This window comes from Triturus cristatus, chromosome 9 (genome assembly GCF_964204655.1).
Source record: "Triturus cristatus chromosome 9, aTriCri1.1, whole genome shotgun sequence".
Classification (NCBI taxonomy): Eukaryota; Metazoa; Chordata; class Amphibia; order Caudata; family Salamandridae; genus Triturus; species Triturus cristatus.
The window spans coordinates 651779-673000 of NC_140592.1; the positions used below are offsets into that span (position 1 = coordinate 651779).

The window sequence follows — 21222 nt, forward strand, 5'->3', positions numbered from 1 at the left end:
CTATTAGGATCATCCGAGTTCTGGCCCTGTATAACTTCTGAATCACAGCCGGGATGAGAGGGAGAGGAGGAAAAGCGTAAAGCAATGTCCTCGACCAGCTGATCAAAAGCGCGTTCCCCTGCGACCCCCGTTGAGGGAACCTGGAGGCGAAGACGGGGCATTTCTTGTTGTCCGCGTCTGCGAACAGATCGATGTCTGGTATGCCCCACAAGCGGAAGATGTCTTGAGCGACGTCTTCGTTGAGTACCCAGTCGTGCGCTTCGACGAAGTCTCTGCTGAGGCCGTCCGCCTGCACGTTCAGGGTCCCTGGCAGGTGAACAGCGACTATCGTCAGGTTTCTCGCCAGAAGCCATTTCCAGATTGACTGGGCCTCCAGAGACAGGACCCGTGATCTGGTCCCTCCTTGCTTGTTCATATAGAACATAGTTGTGGTGTTGTCCGTCTGAACCTGAACATAGTCGGTCTGCAGGGATGGGTACAGGGACTTGAGAGCGAGATGGACTGCTCGTAGCTCCAAGAAGGTGATGTGATAGCTCTGTTCGGTAGCGGACCAGAGACCTTGTACTTGAAGCCGGCCCATATGAGCCCCCCAGCCCTGCATGGAGGCGTCTGTGACCACTGTCTGTGTCGGAGGTGCCTGATGGAAAAGGACGCCGTGAAGCAGATTGGAGCGCTTCATCCACCACCGGATGGAATCTTTGGCGGCTTGATGAAGGGTAATGTGATCCTCCCAGCGGCCGGACCTCTGCGACCACTGATCCTCTAGGTCTTGTTGCAGAGGACGCATGTGCAGACGTGCGTTGGGCACGATGTAGATGCACGAGGCCATGGATCCCAGGAGAGATGACACTTGTCTGGCTGTGGGAGATTCCGTGCTGAGAAGCGTGCGGCTTTTTTGCAGCATGGAGGATAACCTCTCCTCCGAAGGACACACGCTTGCGCTTGAGGAGTCTAGAGAGGCGCCCAGGTAGTGGATCCGTTGAGTTGGATTGAGGATCGACTTCCTGTAGTTGACCTGAAGGCCCAACGAGTGTAGAAGGTTTAGGCAGAAAGAGAGATGACTCTGGAGTCGAGCCGGAGTGGAACTTTTTAAGAGCCAGTCGTCTAGATAGGGGTAGACGAATATCTTCCGTTTGCGGAGAAATGCAGCCACCACCGCCATGCACTTTGAGAATGTTCGTGGCGCGGACTTGAGGCCGAATGGCAGGACCTTGTATTGATAATGTTGGCGAAAGATGTGAAATCTGAGAAACTTCTGATGTTTCGCTGAGACAGAAATGTGGAAGTATGCATCCTGTAAGTCGATGGCACACATCCAGTCCCCCCGGTGTAGATGTGGGAAGATCTGGTGCAGTGCTAGCATCCTGAATTTTTCTCTTCTGAGAAATCTGTTGAGTAGGCGGAGATCGAGGATGGGTCTGTGGTCTCTGATCGCTCCTCTTTTCTGAACAAGAAAGTACCGGGAATACACTCCCTGATTTCTCTGCCTGTTTGGAACTTCCTCTATGGCGTTTTTGGAGAGGAGAGTGGCAACTTCGTCCTTTAAAAGCTTGTTTTGGCTGGGAGGGAGTGGCCGTTTCCGTGGGGGTACCTGCGGAGGGGGAGATTTGAACCTCAGCAAGTAGCCACGCTCTACAATACTCAGCACCCATCTGTCGTTTGTAATTGCATTCCACTCTGCCAGGTGAACGGTGATACTTCCTCCTACCGGCGTGGCGAACGAGCGCGGAGGAAGTAAGTTTTCACTGTTTGGGAGGTTGCTTGTTAGAGGACTGCTGCTGTTTAGCATTTCCTCTTCCTCTGCCCCGGCCCCTTTGCTGAAACTGGGACCTCTGTTGGTTTTGAGAGGACCATTGGGGCGTTTGAACGCGCTGGTGAAAGGCAAGTTTGTTGCCCTGGCGAAAGCGCTTGCGGAACTCTTTGCGCTTTTCCAGTCCCACAGCCTTTACGGTGTCCAATTCCGTTTTCATCTTGCTCATTTGGTCGTCCGCATGAGCTCCAAATAGCGATGACCCATTAAACGGCAAATTAAGAATTCTTTTCTGCGCATCTGGTTTGAGGCCCGTTAATCTGAGCCAGGCCGAACGGCGGGAGCAGATGCCATGGGAGTAGCCATGCACGGCTAGGTCTGATGCATCCGCCGCTGCGCTTATTACTTGGTTGGCCACCAGTCCGCCTTCATGGAGGATCTCCGTGAAGTCCTGCCTGTCCTCCCTAGGCAATTTCTCCACGAATCTGGCCAGGGAATCCCATAGGGAGCGATCATACCTCCCCAGCAGGGCTGAAGCGCTAGCGACCTTCATGTGCGAGGCAGAGGTGTTGCACATTCTCCTGCCGTAGGAGTCCATCAGCTTGCTGTCCTTCTCAGGGGGGGACAGAAGCAGATACTGAGGCTGAGTGAGACTTCATGGCCGCCGCCACGATCACCGAATCCGCTGGCGGGTCCGCCCTCAAGAATAAAGGGTCCTCGGTCGGAGCCTTGTACTTCTTTGCTATTCTCGAGGGAACCGAGCCCGCTGTAGCCGGTGTAAGGAACGTGGCCATCGCTGGTTCTAACAATCCTGGCACCAACGGGAGCAGAGGTCTGGGAGCTGACCGATGGTGTAAAGAGTCAAAGATCACAGAAGTGGGTGCCTGAGGGACGTGCAGTGCGATGTTCAACTTCTGCGCCCCTCTACACAGGACGTCCGAGAAAGTTATAATGTCATCCACCGGGGACACTCGCGATGGAGGCGTGGATGAAAAAGTAGGAGAATAGTCCCGGACTGAGGATCTTGTGGATGAAGTCCCAGTGGACGACCTGGTGCGTCGCCTCTTGTGGGAGCGTTCGCTATGGTGAGCCCTTGATCCTGATCTGCGCTTGGACGGAGATCTTGGACGTTTTGGCGCGGTGCGACGGTCCCTGGAAGGAGACCGGCGTGGTGAAATTGTCCTTGGATCCCTCGGAGGCGATTTACTCCTGCGCGGTGGGGAATACCTGCGGGAGTAGTCCGATCCCGGACTCCGACATGCGCCAGCGCCCACATCTCGTAACCAGCGCGGTGACAGTCCGAACAGCTCTGGAGCCTCGGGTGATCTTTCCGGAGATATTTGCACGATGTGCAGTCCCGGAGATGATGACTGTTCTCCTGGGGACCTCTCCGCGGGCGGTCCAGTTTTCGCCCTCGACGTCGAATCCCTTGACGTCGACGACGTCTGCGTCACCATCGGCAAGTGTGAGGTATGCCGTTCTGGTCTCGACGGCGGTCTCTACGCCGATCGCGGAGACCTCGACGTCGATCTCCTCTTCTCTGGCACCTGACGTCGGCTAGATAACCTCGACGTCGGCCGTGTCTTCGACGTCGACCTCTCTCGACGTCGACTGGGCGACTTTGACGTCGACCTCTCCTGCCGTCGACCGAGCGACTTCGACGTCGACCTCTCTCGGCGTCGACTGGGCGACTTCGACCTCTCTCGACGTCGACTGGGCGACTTCGCCGTCGACCTCTCTCGACGTCGACTGGGCGACTTCGACGTTGACCTCTCTCGACGTCGACGTGGTGATCTTGACGTCGATCTTCCTCTCGACGTCGACCTTCTATGTCGCCGAGTGGGGGTTACCATCGACGGTGACCGGCCCACTCGCGGCGGAATGTACGTCGCCGCATCTCTCGACGTCGACCCCCTCGAGGGTGGCGGAGAGTGTCTCGATGTCGACGGAAGCCTCGACGTCGACGGAGACAGTCCAGATGTCACCGGACTAGCAGCCTTCGAGCCCGAAGGGCCGCCTCTCGACGCCGACTTACTTTTGCACGGCGGAGACTCTTGATGGTGGGATGAATCCCTCGACGCCGAAGTTCTCTGCCTTTTCGCCGGCATCCTCGACGTCGACGGCGAACCTCTTGGACTCCTGGTCTTTTTGGAGCCCGGGGAGCTGGTATGTCGCCGTTTCTGTACTTGCGTAGCTGAAGAAGGTGGTCTTGATGAGGAATGCTCGCCTTCACGACGGCTTCGTTCCTTCTCCAGTCTTGCATGCAGTTTAATGCGCTCTCTGTCCCTCAGAGTGCACTTTGAGAACTTCTGGCAGTGGGGACACTGGTCAGGATCGTGTTTTGATGGTAAACACACAATACACACCGAGTGTGGATCCGCCAATGCCATTTTATTACCACAAGAAGGGCATTTCCTGAATAAAGGAGACATTCTGACTGGAAAAAATTGGAAAATTCACTGGAAACCAGCAGAATTAGCCCTTAAAAGCCAGAAAACGTCGAAAAAAGCTTGAAAAAGCTGTAATTCTAAATTTCAGTCAAAAAACTGAAGAGCTCAAGCTCCAGGATCCTCACAGAAGGAGCCGGAAAAAAGAACTGGCCCAACTGCCACCTGTAGTGCATCATGGGAGCAGGGGGTCACAGGCAGGCCTTAAAGGCACGGTCCCCCTACTCTAATGCCTTAAAGGCAGGGTGTCAGTTTTCTTGGTTTCTTGATACTCTACTGCAGCCTACTGGCGAATGCCTACAATTACATGTTGCTTTATGGCAATAAAGCAGTGCTGTGTTATAATTTGCCTGATGCTTCCTTTTTTCCTTACGGTTTACGGGGGCACTACTATGCAAAAATATGTAATTTACAGCATTGCCATGTTTTGAACATTATTAGGCTGCATTTATATGTTTTCACATATGTATATATATATGTATATATATGTATTTTCTATATGCTCCGGGATCCCGCACATGGGCGGGGATTATTTATAGATTATGACTATTGATGAGTATCCCCTGGATGAGAACTGTATATGCAAATAAATGTATGTTTGATTCTTTATTAGCATGAGTGACTATGTGTGTGAGTAACTCTATGGATGAGTGGCATTATGTAACAGGATGTATAGGTGTATGAGTACATATGATGAGTGAATACATGTATGAGTGACTGTATAGGACTGTTGGTGAATGAGTGGATGTGTATGTGGATCTTAGAATTTCTGAAGAGGTTGTTGTAACTGGTATTGGTATGTCCATTGTTTTGAAAAGTTTAGTCTCTATTTTTGAATGTGTGTATCAAAGGTTATATTAGGGTGAGAGGAGGTCTGCCACTCTATCACAAGGATGATGTCATCAGTGATGTCATCAGTGATGTCATTTGAGATGTCATCAGTGATGTCATGAGTGATGTCACTGACCATGTCATGAGTGATGTAATATGTGACGTCATCAGCAGTGCATTGCGGGCGCGCGAGTTATAGTTAGCTAAACTAACTATAACGGGGGAATTTCAATGGTTTTGTACAAGTGAAAAGTCCAGCTAACTATAACACCCCTGAAACCTATGGTTTTTTCAGTGAATTTCTGAGGTTTTTTAAATGCGAATTCCTAACTATAACGTGCCTGAAACCTATGGTTTTTTCTGTGAATTTCAAAGGTTTTTTAAATGCTACCTTCCAAACCTCCCACAGAGGTTTGGAAGGTGATCTATAAGCTAAACCGAGAGCATATTTTCTGTAAATTCACATTATCTTTCTCAGTCATGTGAGAATGAAGTCTGACATTCTCAGTAAAACATGTACATCCAACAAGGGCAGAGACTGTCAGTCGATTCCTTTGTGTTCTACTGCAGCTTCCCAGAGTGTTCCAAAGAACAACTAGAGTGCTAACAGTCCTACTTATGATAAACGTATGGCACACCTGAAGCCATCTTGCTTGGATTAAAGTGGTAACTCTTAAAACATTTAATTTAAAAAGGAACAAAATGAGGGGGTTCATTTTTCCATAAAAAGTATGATTAGTGCTGCAGAAAGAAAAATTAGGGCACATTAGGGCATTAGAGTGACTTCTCAAATCCTCTTCTATTTCATTAAAAAATTCTGACATGCAGACTGAAACATGCACTTTCAATACCAGCAGCAGTTTTCCCTGGTGAGCAGTAGCTTTACTACAGTGATCTAATGAGCAAAAAGAGTGCTAACATTCTGAATTTATGGCAAATGTGTGACACATGTGAATGCCTTTGGAATCAAAGTAAAAAACTGAAATTATTTCCTACTGAGGAGACTGCAGTAAATGAGGAAATTAGGAAACTTCATAACAAATAAGTCTGCCAAGATGGCCACCAGAGACAAAAGAGCCCAAATGTAGCCCAAATATCACCCAGATGTAGCCCAAGTATAGCCCAATGACAGAATGTCCCAGAGTGTTCTTAAAAATAACTAGAGCGCTTACTGTCTTCATTATGACAAAAGTATGGCACACCTGAAGCCATCTTGATTGGAATAAACTGGTAACACTTAAAACATTTAATTTAAAAAGGAACACAATGAGGGGGTTCATTTTGCCATAGAAATTATGATTAATGCTGAAGAAAGAAAATGAGGGCACATTTTGAGTGACTTCTCAAATCCTCTTCTATTTCATTAAAAAATTCTGACATGCAGACTGAAACATGCACTTTTAATACCAGGAGCAGACTTCCATGGTGAACAGTAGTTTTACTACAGTGATCTAATGAGCAACTAGAGTGCTAACATTCAGAATTTATGGCAAATGTGTGACATATCTGAATATCTTCATGATGGAATCAAAGTAAAAAAAATGAAAGCATTTCCTACTGAGGAGACTGCAGTACATGAGGAAATTAGGAAACTTCATAACAAATAAATCTCCCAAGATGGCCACAGGAGACAAAAGAGCCCAAATGAGCCCAAAACCACCCAGATGTAGCCCAAATATAGCCCAATGACAGAAGTGTGCAAAACACTTATTATTTTGTGTTTTTGCAGTGTTATATAGTGCAGACTTGTCAGGTATTGGAGTACTTTACATGAGCATTGGTTACATTACACAACAACAAATTCATTTTGGTTGTAGACATGCGGAGACTAAGTGATTTGACCAGAATCACAGAATGTCGAGCTGAAGCAGAAACTCCAACCTGGTTCCCCAGTTGCAAAGTCTGCAGTTCTGGAAGTAACACCACATCCTCTCCCCTAAGTGCAACATTTAATCAAGTGGTCAACTGGATAAAAAAACATAAAGGTAACAAATAATTTAAAAGTGTTCTGTCGCTATTTGAAAACTCAGAAAATATGTCTTCATTTTAGTTTTTTAGAGCACTAACCATAATTTTGATGCAAATAAGACCCTCTCATATATGAAATTACTAAAGGAAATGCTCTAGGTATTACAGTTTTGATTACATCAAGATGACGTCAGGCATTCCACACTTTTGTAATAAATATAGAATGTTAGCAATCTAGTTGTTCATTAGGATACTGTTGAGAGGCAGAGGCCAGGGGCATGGACTCTGAAAATTGAAGGCAGGTAGGAGGGTGCAGAGGCAACAATTTGACCACACTGGGCAGGCAGGAAGGGCAGTGGCAGCACAACAGACTATGGAGGGCAGTGGAAAGGGGGGCAGGGGCAAAAAAACAACAATACCGGACTGGCAAGAGAGGCTGTGGCAATATAATAGACCATTGTGGGCAGAAGGAAGATGCAGTGGTAGTACAACCATACATGCCAACAGACCCGATTCAGCCAGGAAACGTCCAATGTTTTTAAGCCCAAATGGGCTTTATTTGATCTGCCTCCTGTCTACAATTTCCTCTTTTTCAATGTACGTCAAATGGGAAAATCAATACCTCCGTTTTTTTTCAAAATCTCCCTCTTACCAAGTTCAAAATGTTAGCAAGTATGGTACATTGGATCATGGAAGGCAGGAGGAATTGGGTTAGGGACATGGACTCGGATAACAGAGGACAGGAGGGACATGGAGAGTTGCACCAAACTGACCATACAGGGCAGGCATCAGGGTTTGCAGCAGCACAATACACCACACAGGGCATGAGGGACGGGAGTGCAGCACAACAATCAATAGAAAGCAATAGGGAGGGGACAGGACCATGCACATGGACAACAAAGAACAGAGGGGTAAGAGGCAATGGTAGCTAGCTGACCATAATGGACAGACAGGAGAGAAAGCTGCAGCATTACGGACCATAAAGGGTAGGAGGGACGGATCATGGGCATTACAATGGAACAGACAAGCCAGGAGGGAGGGAATAGGGGTCTGCACATGGAAACAGAGGGCTGGGGGCCAGGAGGCAGGGCAGGAGCAGCAAGATGACCATTGAGGTCAGGCAGGATGGGCACTAGAAGCAAGACACACCATGGAGAGCAACAGTGAGACTATAATGGCATAGACACAGACCATGGAGGGAAGGTGGGAGGAGGTCAGGGGCGCTAGCTGACCACACAGGGAAGGTGGGAGGGGCCGTGGCAGCACAGAAGACCATGCATGGCAAGCGGGAGGGTTAGTGGCAGCACAATGGCTATGATGGGCAAGAAGGAGGGTGCAGGGGCATGCACAAAGGACCATGGAGGATAGAAGGGAGGGTCAGGACCTGGGCACAGCCAAGAGAGTTCAGGGGAAGGGGCCTCACAACAGACCACACGGGGCAGGCAGGAGGAGCAGTTGCAGCACAACAGACCAGGGAGGGCAGAAGGGTGTGGCAGTAAAATGGACCATGGGGGACAGGAGGAAAGGATAGGGGTATGGAATGTGGACAGGCAGGGTGGAGGTGGCAAGGACAGGTTAGTATCATCTGACAATGCTAGGCAGGTGGGAGGGGAGTGGCAGCTCAACAGAACACTCAGAGTAGATAGGAGTGGCAGGTCCATGGAACATGGTGGACAAAAAGGATGGAGCAGGGGCATGCACACAGACATCGGAGGGCAGGGGGAAGGAGAATGGGGCAGCAAGATAAGCACAGAGGCTTAGCAGGAGGTCAATGATGGGGCATAGAATTGGGCAATGGAGGGCAGGAGGAGTGGACTGGTACATCATGCTAAATGGAGGGCAGTGGCAGCATATCAGACCATGCATGGCAGGAGGGAGGAGATGGATTCAAACAACAGAGGATAGGGAGGAGGTGGATGGGGCAGCAAGCTAACTGTTCAGAGAAGGCGGGAAGGCCAGTGGCAGAACAACGGCCACACAGGGCTGTAATAAGGGAGCAGGGACATGGACTTGGACAATGGATGGCTAGGAGGAGGGAAGGCAGGAGCAGCAAGCTTGGGTGGGGGCAGCACAATGCCATGCCCTGCTTCCAACCCCCCACCATCCATTGTGATATGCATCTTACTTAACGTTAAAAAAATAATTAGAAATTTGCTGAAAAAACCAAAGATTACAGGGGCGGTATAGTTAGACTCAGATTTCACTCATACACAACCAGTGAAATTCAGCAGTTATATTTACCTGAGCTAACTATAACTTATGCCCCTGCAATGTACTGCTAATGACCTCAGACATAACATCATTCATGACATGGTCAGTTACATCACTCACGACATCACTCATGACATCTCAAATGAGCTGTGAATGGAATGGAACTATAATCGCTAGAACTTTATATAGGGATAGTGTGTGTATATTAGCACCCCTTTTTTTCCTTTTCTTTCATGTAAGAACCATTATAATACGCAACGTGCCCAGATTAATATGGCCAATAGCTTTTCACTTTAAAGTAATGTGTAGTCCATTGTTTATGTTGATGTTTGCAATCCTAAGTATGTTTATTATGAATAAGTCACGTTGACGAACATACAGGTATGGCAGTCACGGGGCAAGATATGCTGAAATGAGATTGTGTGCATATTAACACTTGTTTTCTTTATTGTATAAATTCCTGAATTTTCACATCGTGACCAGGCCAATATGGCCGCCAGCTTGTTGGATTAAAGTAATATGTAGTCCTTTGTTAATGTTGGCAACTTTAGGCATTTGTACATTTAAATAAGGATGCTACAATGACGTCTTGTATCATTATCAAGGTTCCGAAATGCGTGGATCACGTCCTTTGTAGATTAAATACTTCCAAACTACAACCTGAGTGCTGATTCCTTCCTTGAAGAGTGAGAGGAGATTACATACAAATATATAAAATTCACTGAAAAAAAACACAAGTTTCAGGGACATTATAGTTAGAAATTAGCATTTAAAAAACCTCAGGAACTCACTGAAAAAACCACAGGTTTCATGGACATCATAGTTAGTTGGACATTTCACTCATACAAAACAAGAGAATTTCGGCCGTTATAGTTAGTGTGCTAACTATAACTTGTGCCCCCGCAATTCACTGCTGATGACGTCACATATTACATCACTCATGACGTGGTCAGTGACATCACTGATGACATCACAAATGACATCACAAATGACATCACTGATGACATCATCCACGTGATCATCTGATGCACCTCCTCACACCCTAAAATACAGACTACCATTCTCAAAACCATAGACACACCAATACTAGTACAGCTACAATAGTCTGTGCACTATGCATGCAGACCTCTAACCAGCTACATACTATTGATACGCTCTTCTAAATACCCAGTTAGTACCTATGCAGTCTAAGAATCCTTCTGTCTGTCCCATGCACTTCTCCATTCACCCATCCAGCACTATCTACGTATCCTATCACTCCACCAATACCTAAGCACTTATAAATTCACTATACACTCTGGGGCACATTTACAAGCCCCTTGCGCCACTTTTGCGTCACTTTTAACATGGGAAAAGTGACGTAAAAGTGGTGCAAGGGGCTTGTAAATCTGCCCCCCTGTTTGTAATACTGTAATTATTCTAGTTACTAGTCATGAACATATGGAATGGCCTAGCTACTAACACAAGTGCAGCTATAATATTTTGTGCACTATCTGAGCAGACCTCTAACTAGCTACATACTATTGATACACTCTTCTAAATACCCAGTTAGTACTCATGCAGTGTAGGAATCATCCAGTCTGTCCCAGGCACTTCTTTAATCACTTATCTACCACTATCTAATTATCCTATCACTCCACCAATACGTAAGCACATATAAATTAAGTGTTCACTCTGTTTGCAGAACTGTCATCATTCTAGTTACTAGTGGTACTCTTATAAAATGACATAGGCACCAACACAAGTACACATAAAATATTCTGTGCATAATCCCTACAAATCTCTAAGCAAATACATACTATTGGTCCACTCCATTAAATACTGAAGTAGTACCCATGCAGCGTTGGATACCTTCTGTCAGTCTCATGCAATTCTTCAATCACCCATCAAGCACTATGTTCTTATTGTATCGGTCTGTCAATACCTAAGCGCTTATGGGGCAGATTTACAAGCACCCTGCACCACCAGTACGTCGCTTTTTGTAACGTAGTGATGGCGCCAGGCACTCCTTCATATTTACAAGGAGAGGAAGAGCCACCCTGCATGGTTTTTCCTCTCCTTGTAAATACGACCCCTTCATACACAGAACTTTGCGTTGAAGGGGCGTTCCATAGGTGTTGCTGTGGGTGTTCCCATGCAACACCCATAGAACAAGACGCATCTCCAGATTTATGAGAAATCGTAAATCTGGAGATGTGTGTGAATGCTGCGCCATCCTAGAGTTGGTGTAGCAAGGCGCAACGAGGAGAATTGTTTTTATTTCTCCTCATTTTTTCCTCTTTCAATGCATGCTGCATTCCACAGCATACATTGAAAGAGGAAAATGCCTTTACTGATTGTTTTTGTGCAGGAAGGTGTCCCTTCCTGCACAAAAACAAGCTCCGCATGACACAGACATCCTTGCACCATGGTGCAAGGGTGCCTGTGTCACCTCATGGCTGTAGTTTGTGCAGCAGTACAGAGGGAAGCACAGAGTTGCAACATATTCATGTACATATGTCCCATCCCTGTGCTTCGGAAGTGCCACAGTGCAGTGCAGCTAAAGAGCTTGCAGTGTCACGCTGCAGTACTTCCTCATAAATCTTCACCTATAAATTCACCATACACTACTAATGCATTCTTTCAGTCATTCATGCTGTATACATATATTCAACCAAACTTTCACACATTACCTTGCAATTATAGTTCTTTCTTTAACCAGATAAGGTAGTTCTGATAAGAACTTTTGTTTCTTTTGTATTTTTTAAAACTTTTTGTGAACAATTTTGTAAATTGTTTGAGTGTTTTTTCAAAAAATTGAACAAACAAAAGAACTAATAAAACAGGAAACTTTTGGAATTACCTATCATTCCAAAAACAAAACAAAAAATTAACAACGATGGTTGTGTTGCGCAGCACAAACTGCATCCACCGACTGCTCACTGAAGCATGTAAGTTCTTACACTTCACGCAGTATTGCTCGAGAAAGGGAATTCTGACCTAATGTCCATTGCAGGTGTTACCGAGGACGATCCAGACGTACTTGCCACAGCAGGTGAGGGGTTCAAAGCAGCTCGCCTCATTTCCACCCGAGCAAGATTGAGAGGATGTGTAGTCCGGAGATGCTTGTACATAGAAGCAGTGCCACAAGAGTATTTTTTTTCACTGCCTCTTGACAGGACTCGGTCACAAATTTTGCACATCACCTTTCTCGCATTTACTTTCTTCTCTCCAGGTTGAAAAGTGAAGAATTTTCACACGACAGATTCCGGCCTCTGTGGACGTGGTGCCTCCTGCAAGAATTCTTCTTCAGAAGATACTTCCTCCTGCTGCAGCTGCTGTCCAGATGCCATTTTGTTTGATATTTTTTGAAAAACACAAAAAAAACAAGCAAAAAGGGTTCTTGTAGGAAAAGAGATGTCTCTCTAAAGATGATCCAACAAGAATGATTACAATGGGTGGGGTCCTTCAATAGTTACAGTGGGAAATGTTATGAACCAATGAAATCTTTTTTTTTAGGTCACATGGGATCTGCGGACTCTGCACTCACGAAGCACGCACCCGACGTGACTTCGCGAAAATATATTTAAAAATAAGTTTATCTTAAGTACAAATATATTAATATTATGAATATCTTAGATAATCTCTTGCCCTAATATGTATATTAAAGACACATACATATCATTTTAGAACATAATTTTTTTTGCGGGAGTCGTGCACCCAGCGCGCCCCAGCACATATATGACGTCACGCGGGACCTGCCAGCGTGCAAGCGTCGCGAATGCGCGGTAGCAAGTCGTGGACTGGTCGCATACCAATTGCGCACATCACGTAATATTAAATGTATATGATGTAACTGAAAAACATGCAGCCGTCGCAACCGTACACGGATCCTTCACGACTTTTCTAAAATGGCAGCTAGAATCCGCGCACCCACCGTGATGTGTACAGTTTGGAAAAAAAAGAAAATAATTTAAATATATTAAAATAAAAAAATAAAAATTAAACAATAATTCAGGTAGAATTTTTTTTTTGTATTTTTTTTTGCAATTTTCGGAAAAATATATAATGCTATTTAATGAATAAAATATTTATAAATAAACAGTTAAAAAACTGTAGAAAATCAGTACAAAAAAATAGGTATAACTACTATTACACTTAAAAATGAGCATTTAAAAACCTTTGAAGTTCACTGAAAAAACCATAGGTTTCAGAGACGTTATAGTTAGAAATTAGCATTTAAATAATCTTTGAAATTCACTGAAAAAACCATAAATTTCAGAGACGTTATAGTTAGAAATTAGCATTTAAAAAACCTTAGAAATTCACAGAAAAAACCATAGGTTTCAGGGGTGTTATAGTTAGCTGGACATTTCACTCGTACAAAACCATAGAAATTCCTTTGTTATAGTTAGTTCTGCTAACTATAACTCGCGCGCCCGCAATGCACTGCTGATGATGTCACATATTGAATCATTCATGACATGGTCAGTGACATCACTGATGACATCACTGATGACATCTCAAATGACATCACTGATTAAATCACTGATGACATCATCCACATGACAATCTGATACACCTCATCATACACTAGTATAACCTTTCATCACTCACTGTAAAATACAGACTACCATATTTGAAACCATTGACACACCAGTACCAGTTACTACATACCCACTCACTGATTCCTAAGTCTACACACACAACTACCCATTCAACAACAGAATCACTTATACATGCAGTCACTAATTAATGGAACACTATCAAATGCACTTATACACATATATAGACATTGACACATCAGCAGTCATCTTAGTCGGTTATGCAGTCATCCTACTCACTCATGAAAAAAATTAATCACACTTACATTTACTCACACAATTATACACACAACACCTCATTTATTCAAACACATAGTAACTCATAGTTAATATGTTAAAAAATCACCATTACAATTATACACTCATTCATATAGTTACCCTCACAATCACTGACTCTTACAAATACTTATTTATATACACCAACTCTCACATACAATGCCTTTTAGTTTTTTTACTGTGTTGAAGATGTACAACTAAAACATATATTCGCTCACCAACACACAAATAAATACACTCAGTCACCCAAACAACTGTTTCCACATTCACTCTTAAACCTATACACCTAGTAAATCAACCATTCATACATCTATGCATAGAGTTACACACATCCCATCCAACCACACACAAACTCAGTGTCCCATACAAATACTCACCCAACTAATCAATAACTAATATACACACTCATGTAGTTAGTGACCAACTGATGCAGCATGTTATACAACAACAAAGACAGTGATTCACACATTCACATAGTTTAGTTACTGATCCATGTATTAAGTGAGACACTTTTAATTACTCACTTAAACAGACAGTCAGACAGCTACTAAATCCTCCATCCAGACAGTTATATATCCACTCAATCTTCAATACAGATTGGTATATATACAATACATATTTAAATTTCAAACTAAACCACATTCACTGGATGATGTCATTAGTGATGTTATCAGTGATGTCATTTGAGATGTCATCAGTGATGTCATCAGTGATGTCACTTACCATGTCATGAATGATGTAATATGTGACATCATCAGCAGTGCATTGCAGGAGCGTGAGTTATAGTTAGCAGAACTAACTATAACGGAGGAATTCTATGGTTTTGTACGAGTGAAATGTCCAGCTAACTATAACACCCCTGAAACCTATGGTTTTTTCTGTGAATATATATATATATATATTATTTTGTTTTTCGCTGAAGAAAACAAAGGTTTCAGGAATGTTATAGTTATGCTGATATGTCACTCGTACAAAGCCAGAGAAATTCAGCCATTATAGTTACCTGAGTTAACTATAACTCGCGCCCCCGTAATGCACTGCTTATGACCTCACAAATTACATCACTCATGACATGGTCAGTGACATTACTCATGACATCTCAAATGACATCACTGATGACATCATTTGGTGACTATGAGTGTTTCTAAAAAGTTTAAGTACACATACCAAGGTGTATTTCTGAATCAGTTGATGTATGAGTGCCAGATTGGATGATTCATTGGGTGTGTGAGTAACTGTATAAGTGAATAATGTTATGTTATGTTAAAAAAAGTATACAGCGCACGAATACCAGACGGTGTCTTGTCACTAGCGAACCAGAAGAGCAAGCCGGATCACTATTCAGGGCACAGCCACGTCTTAATAGCCTTCCTGAACAGTGCTAAGGAGGGAAGATTTCTGATGGTAAGAGGGAGGGAGTTCCAGAGCTTTGCATTTCCTACCGCAAAGCTTCTGCTCCCCCAGTTTGATTTAAAGACTCTTTGAGTGCGGATTAACTTAGCCCCTTGAGATCTGAGGCATCTGTTTGGCGAGTACCAATGTAGTGACCGCCTCAAGAAGTGAGGACCGGCCCCTTGAAGTGCCTTGTATGTAATGCACAAGGTTTTGAATTTGATACGACTCTGAATTGGCAGCCAGTGCAAACTCTGGAGGTGTTTGCCCACGGACTGGAATTTATGAATCCCCAGGAGGATTCCTGCAGTAGAATTTTGGATCCTCTGGAGCCTTCTTACTTGTTTTATGGGAATACCAAGATAAAGTACATTACAGTATTCGATCCTGGACAGGTTTAAGGATGTGACTACCATTTTCTTGCTTTTTATAGGAACCATAGGCAGGATTTTCATGATTTCTTTAAGGATGAAGAAACTGGATGTAGTAACTGTCTTGACTTGTGCTTCAAGGTACAGTTTTTGGTCTATCATTACACCTACATTTTTTGCTTCGAGGACTGGGATTGGAGCTATTCCCAAATCATCTGGCCACCAGGTCTGAGACCAGGAAGGGGAGAAGTTGCCGAACAAAATCACCTCAGTTTTCCCAAAATTGAGCTTAAGATAATGCGAGCTCATCCATGCGCTGACTGCTGTCATGCACTCCCTAAACCTTTGTACTGGAGGTTGGGTATTTTTACTGATGGATACAACATTTTGGGTATCATCTGCATAGGATGTTATTTCCATCCCAAAGGATATAATTACTAGTGCCAGCTCAGAGACATATACATTAAAAAGTGAGGGACTTAAGGAGGAGCCCTGTGAGTGTGTGCTTGTGTCAGTGACTGTATAGGTAAATGAGTATGTGTTAGTATCTGTATGAATAAATGAGTGTGTGTGTGTATAAATATATAGGTGAATAAATGGCTGTGATTGACTCTATAGGCGACTTAGTAGGCGTGTGAGTTGTTGTATGAGTGACTGACCATGTGTGTGTGTGTGTGTGAGTGGCTGTACGATTCAAAATACTGAAAAAGGGTTCATGTAGCACAGTAGAGTTCAAAGTAAGTCCATGAGGGACAGACCCATGACAAATATAAAAAGGTAACAAGTGCCTATGTAATGAGTTCTATTTAGATTCACTGAATCTAAATTGATCCTTTGTGGATACATTACAAATCTTGCACAGACCATGTCAACCTGAACTCTTTCTGGGAGCCCTCGATTCAGCCCAATTTCCAAAATGAAGTGCATACCTGCCTTTATCTTAAATTATGCAAAGAAACAGCATGCAGACTTGACAGAAGGGCAGCTTGCCATGAGACAGTAACCCTCAGCCTCACACAGATGAAGTCAATCTAGAGCAGCCCCCCAAACAAGTTTTACACAACACAATGTGAATGGTAACCACAGTGAGGACAGCATTTCTTACACTTCTGGGTCTGTCTGCACCATTCGTCTCTCAACGGGACCTCTAAGCCTTGAGAAAAGCACACTCTCGGGGCATACTGTCCTACTGCCAGAAAACACATGATTAGCTGTTGCAGACATGGTTATGAAGACACAGGGAAGAGTGAGCACTTTATGTGAACTTTTGACAGATTCTCCAACTGTTTTTTGATGCTTGTTGAAGTCACAGAGTGTGCTCATTAGCAATAACTTGGACATCCAAACCGCTGTCCTTACCTGCTCTCAGACGATCATCTCTTTCCTGTTTGTCTGTGTCCTGAAGATTATTCATCTCCTGGGGAGCTTCAATATTTATCTTGAATCGCACATCAGAATCTCCCATTATATCATCTGTGACAAGAAGACAGAAATCTTTGATTTATGCTATATCACTCATCAAGAAATACATTTTTACCAAGACTGTATTTTAGCAACATCATATATCAGAGCTTTTCCAAAAAAGTTTAAACTAACTCAAAAGCCTCAGAATGCAGTGTTCCATCCGTCTATCCATCTGAAACAGAGGCCACAGGTACAACTCACAAGGACAATGAAATCCATAGTCAAGTCTCTATTGCATAAACGTTTACACTATATCAACTGCCTAAATTTCCTAGCTGGGAAAATATTCATGCGATTCCCACTTTTAGATCTGCGTTAGCATCTGAGCAGTCTCGAAAAAACGTGTTGTATATACTTTGCGGGCTTCAGCCTGCCCATAGGTTTTCCATTTGCTAGCTCTATCGTAGCTCTGATTTTTTTTCACCCCATTTGTTCAAGGCCTGCTTGTGTCTTGTCTCTTCCTGTGTTTAGCCATCCCCAAGAGCATGAACCAATAACTACTATCCATCCACTGCTCACAATTTAGGATTTGTCTTAGGAACTACTTTTGTCTTTAACAGCACTTAACATGAGTGCTCATTTTTTCACTCGCTCTGACCTCCATTTCTGTAAAAAGGCCTGTAAATCTTGTTCTTATCTCACATTTGCTGTGCATTCAAAGACTCAAGTCAAATGTCAGACATTGTTTTCTGAGGGCGCCTGTTTACTTTTCTTTCTGTGACTTCAAAGTTAAAGGATTTTCCTCCTGCTTCGCTGCTTGTTTTGTAATTGAGGTCGGGTTGAAAACTCTCCTTTACTAGATGTCAAGCTGCTCTCACCATAAAACTTTGGGATGTTTATAAAGTCTGATCTGAAACAATGTTATTTTTGCGAAATAACTACCAGTCCACATTGAATGTTGGAATATTGTTTTCATTTAAAACATATAATACTGTTTGACATTTGGTTTCGTGAACTATTCCACGCTTTTCATATTCGGAAAAGTGCTTTGGAACTCATGTGTATTACTTGTTTGAATTCGTATCATGGAATCTCCAAACTTTAATCGCATGGATACATTTGAAATATATACTCTTTGATGCTCTTCACTTGTATGTAATTCGCATCATCTTAATATAGCCCTGAAGAAGCTCTTGCCTTAAGAAGTAAACGCGTTGGCTGATCTCTCTTTTTAGAAAAATATATAAGAATAAAAGAAACTTAAAGGACTTTCTATCAAGTTTGGACTTCTTACTGGTGCACCTTCCTCTTTCTCTGTCAAAAAAGATTTTCATCTAGATCACAGTGGAGTCCTTCTGCGGCGGACTCTGGAAGAATTGTGCACAGGACTCTTATTTAATTTATAAACAAGGATTGAGGTGCTGAACCAGTGGTCAGCCATAGTTGTGCTTTCAGTTAAACATATGACACTGCGCCTGCTCAGAAAATGGGCCTTTTTATGCAGCAGAAATAAGAGCTGATATTTCTCGTCTGTAACCTGTTCTATCTCACATTGCATCGCACTGCCTTCTAAAGGGTTCCACTTGCAAGTGCTTTCTACAGATCTCATGTCCTGCTGTCTGCCAACATGCTTAAATCTTTATCGAATTCGGGAATCCAAATATCTAATTGAAAGAGAAGTCAGCACTTTCTTCGAAGACTCGATCATTCTAGCAGTGAGGCATGACCATGCCATCTGATTGTTTGTTGTTCCACGGTATTCAGTATTATTCTTTACTTTTCAGCCCTGATTTATCCTAGTATAACAATCTTGTATTCTTACCGATAGAAGCAACAAGAAAGCATTTCTCAGACATTAGAACTTTTTGTTTACTTAAGCATCATTATCATTATTGTGGCAATACATGTAACAAATCAACGAGAGGATCTAGCCCAAAAATTAACTCAGTCTCTTTCTGTGTTCATGAAATCAAAAAAAAAAAAATGTGCATAGGGATTTATTAATTACTTTTCTGACAGTTGCGTCGCCCCCATTAAGGTGTAAAATTGTACATTTCTGAGGTTGATTGAAATAATACAAGGATACCATTGTTATGTTTAACCAGACTAAACACACTTTTTAATGTAAAAAGCTGCAGGAGACCTGCACTTTTTCAGTAATAACGTTTGCCTGTTTTTCCAGTACAAAAGTATTTGCCTTTATCGTAGTTTTAACTTTTGTATTTTTTTTTTAACTTGGACTGAACTTAAGTTTGTGAACTGCTTTCTACTTTAAACTACTGAAAAAATATGGGGTGCAAGTTTCTGATGGAGCAAGGTTTCACATTTAAAGAAACTTGTTCGTATGCAATCATCACGGGTAACCTGTAATACCATAACCAAACTGTCCTTGAGTACTAAAATCGCATCACACTCAATATTATTGTATCTAGGGAACGCTTTTCTATGTGCTTCTGTTAATAAATAACCCGAGTGTATTAAAATGGCCGCTTAAACGCGGGAAATCTTCTGCGCATGCGTCTACCACATCACGTGGTGTGACGTTCTTCTGTTGCTTGAGGGGAAACTTTGCAGTTGCGCAGTAACTTCTAATATGGCCGCTTCAAAAGCAACATACCAATGCGCATGATGAGCTGAAACTAATCTATGCAAGTTCTACTAAGCTATTAATGCAAAAGATTTATTAAGTACATGGGGTTAGAGTAGAAGTAAGTGGTATACAGTGAATTCATTTAAGTTTGTATTCTAACGTGTTCTTCTTTGACTTTATTAATAGTTCCCATTTGGGCCTTGGAGGGTGACCGCGTCTCCGTTTCCATGTGACCTCTACACATGCGCAGAATGTCCACTTGCCCTGAACAAATGAACTCATTTTTGATTCACTGCCAAACTCAAGCTCAGCAAGGACATGGGAACTTAACTCTACAAACCCTACGAGAGGAAACGAAAGCTACATTGTACCACAAATTTATCGATCATAATATGAGATGCTTGTGGGTATTGAAATTAAGGGGAGGAGAATTAGACAATAGCCTAAAGAAAATATTGCACTTAGTATGGTGTGATGTCCTCACCCCACTATTTGGCCCAATCAAATTACGGGTGAACATGGAATTGAAACATATGGGGGTGGATCATACACTTGAATTTGGTATAACAAGAGGTAGGTATAGATAGTTAGACACACTTGATGCTGAGATGCTGATGCTGTGCTGAGATGCTGCCCGATTTTGCTGCAACTTGACTGAAGAATCCTACACTAGGGAAATTCGCGGAATAACCGAGGAGGCACATCCAGGGAAGGGTCCGGACGCACCTGAACCGGACAGAGTAGCACCAGAGAGGGGTGTAACACTGGCGTTACACTAGAAGAGGTCACTTTTCCTGTCCCGAAACTCTGACACTCTGATCTCAGGGTCCTCACACCATTCTAGGTCAATATAATTGTAGGGTAAATGCTCCGTACTTGCTCTCTGTTCTTTCTCTCCTCAGGTGTGGTCATTGGAAAGAGTTATTAATGCAAATTGAGTATAAGCTAACTGTACTATTTTATACTGATGGAGATTTCTGGTTTATTCATGTGTATATTGATTTGACTCACAAAATGTATTAATTCAGATAAACTTTTAAAACTCCCTCTGAGTCTGTGGTTCTTTAGAATAAATTTAAATGCATTATTGTCTTTCCTCCCTAGTCTAATCTACTACTAGATCTTATCGAATGTGCATTTACTCAGGAGACAGGAATGGTAAGAATACTAGTCTAAAGGTTTCCTAGGGTAAAACAAAACTGATGACCAGTGGATATTTACTAGCTCATTGATTGTATGAATGTGTATGGGCCCAAATGAGTGTTGTGTGTATGAATGTGTAGAGCTGGTAAACTCCGCTGCATCAGTTTTACTTGGTAGCAGAGGCATGGTTAGTATAGTTAGTTAGGTGAGGAGTGTATTTGAAACTGTGAATTATTGATTTATGTTTTAACCAAAA

General features: G+C 43.2%; 1 protein-coding gene across 3 annotated transcripts in view; it reads right to left on the minus strand.

Moving 5' to 3' along the window:
* The window catches only part of LOC146797210 (uncharacterized), a 267418-nt gene that overhangs the window by 156081 nt on the left and 90115 nt on the right, over window positions 1-21222 (minus strand). For all 3 annotated transcript variants that reach the window (XM_085624167.1, XM_085624166.1, XM_085624168.1), the window contains one exon: window positions 17189-17302. In XM_085624167.1, coding sequence (XP_085480293.1) covers window positions 17189-17302 — 114 coding nt within the window. The remainder of the gene's footprint in view (window positions 1-17188; window positions 17303-21222) is intronic.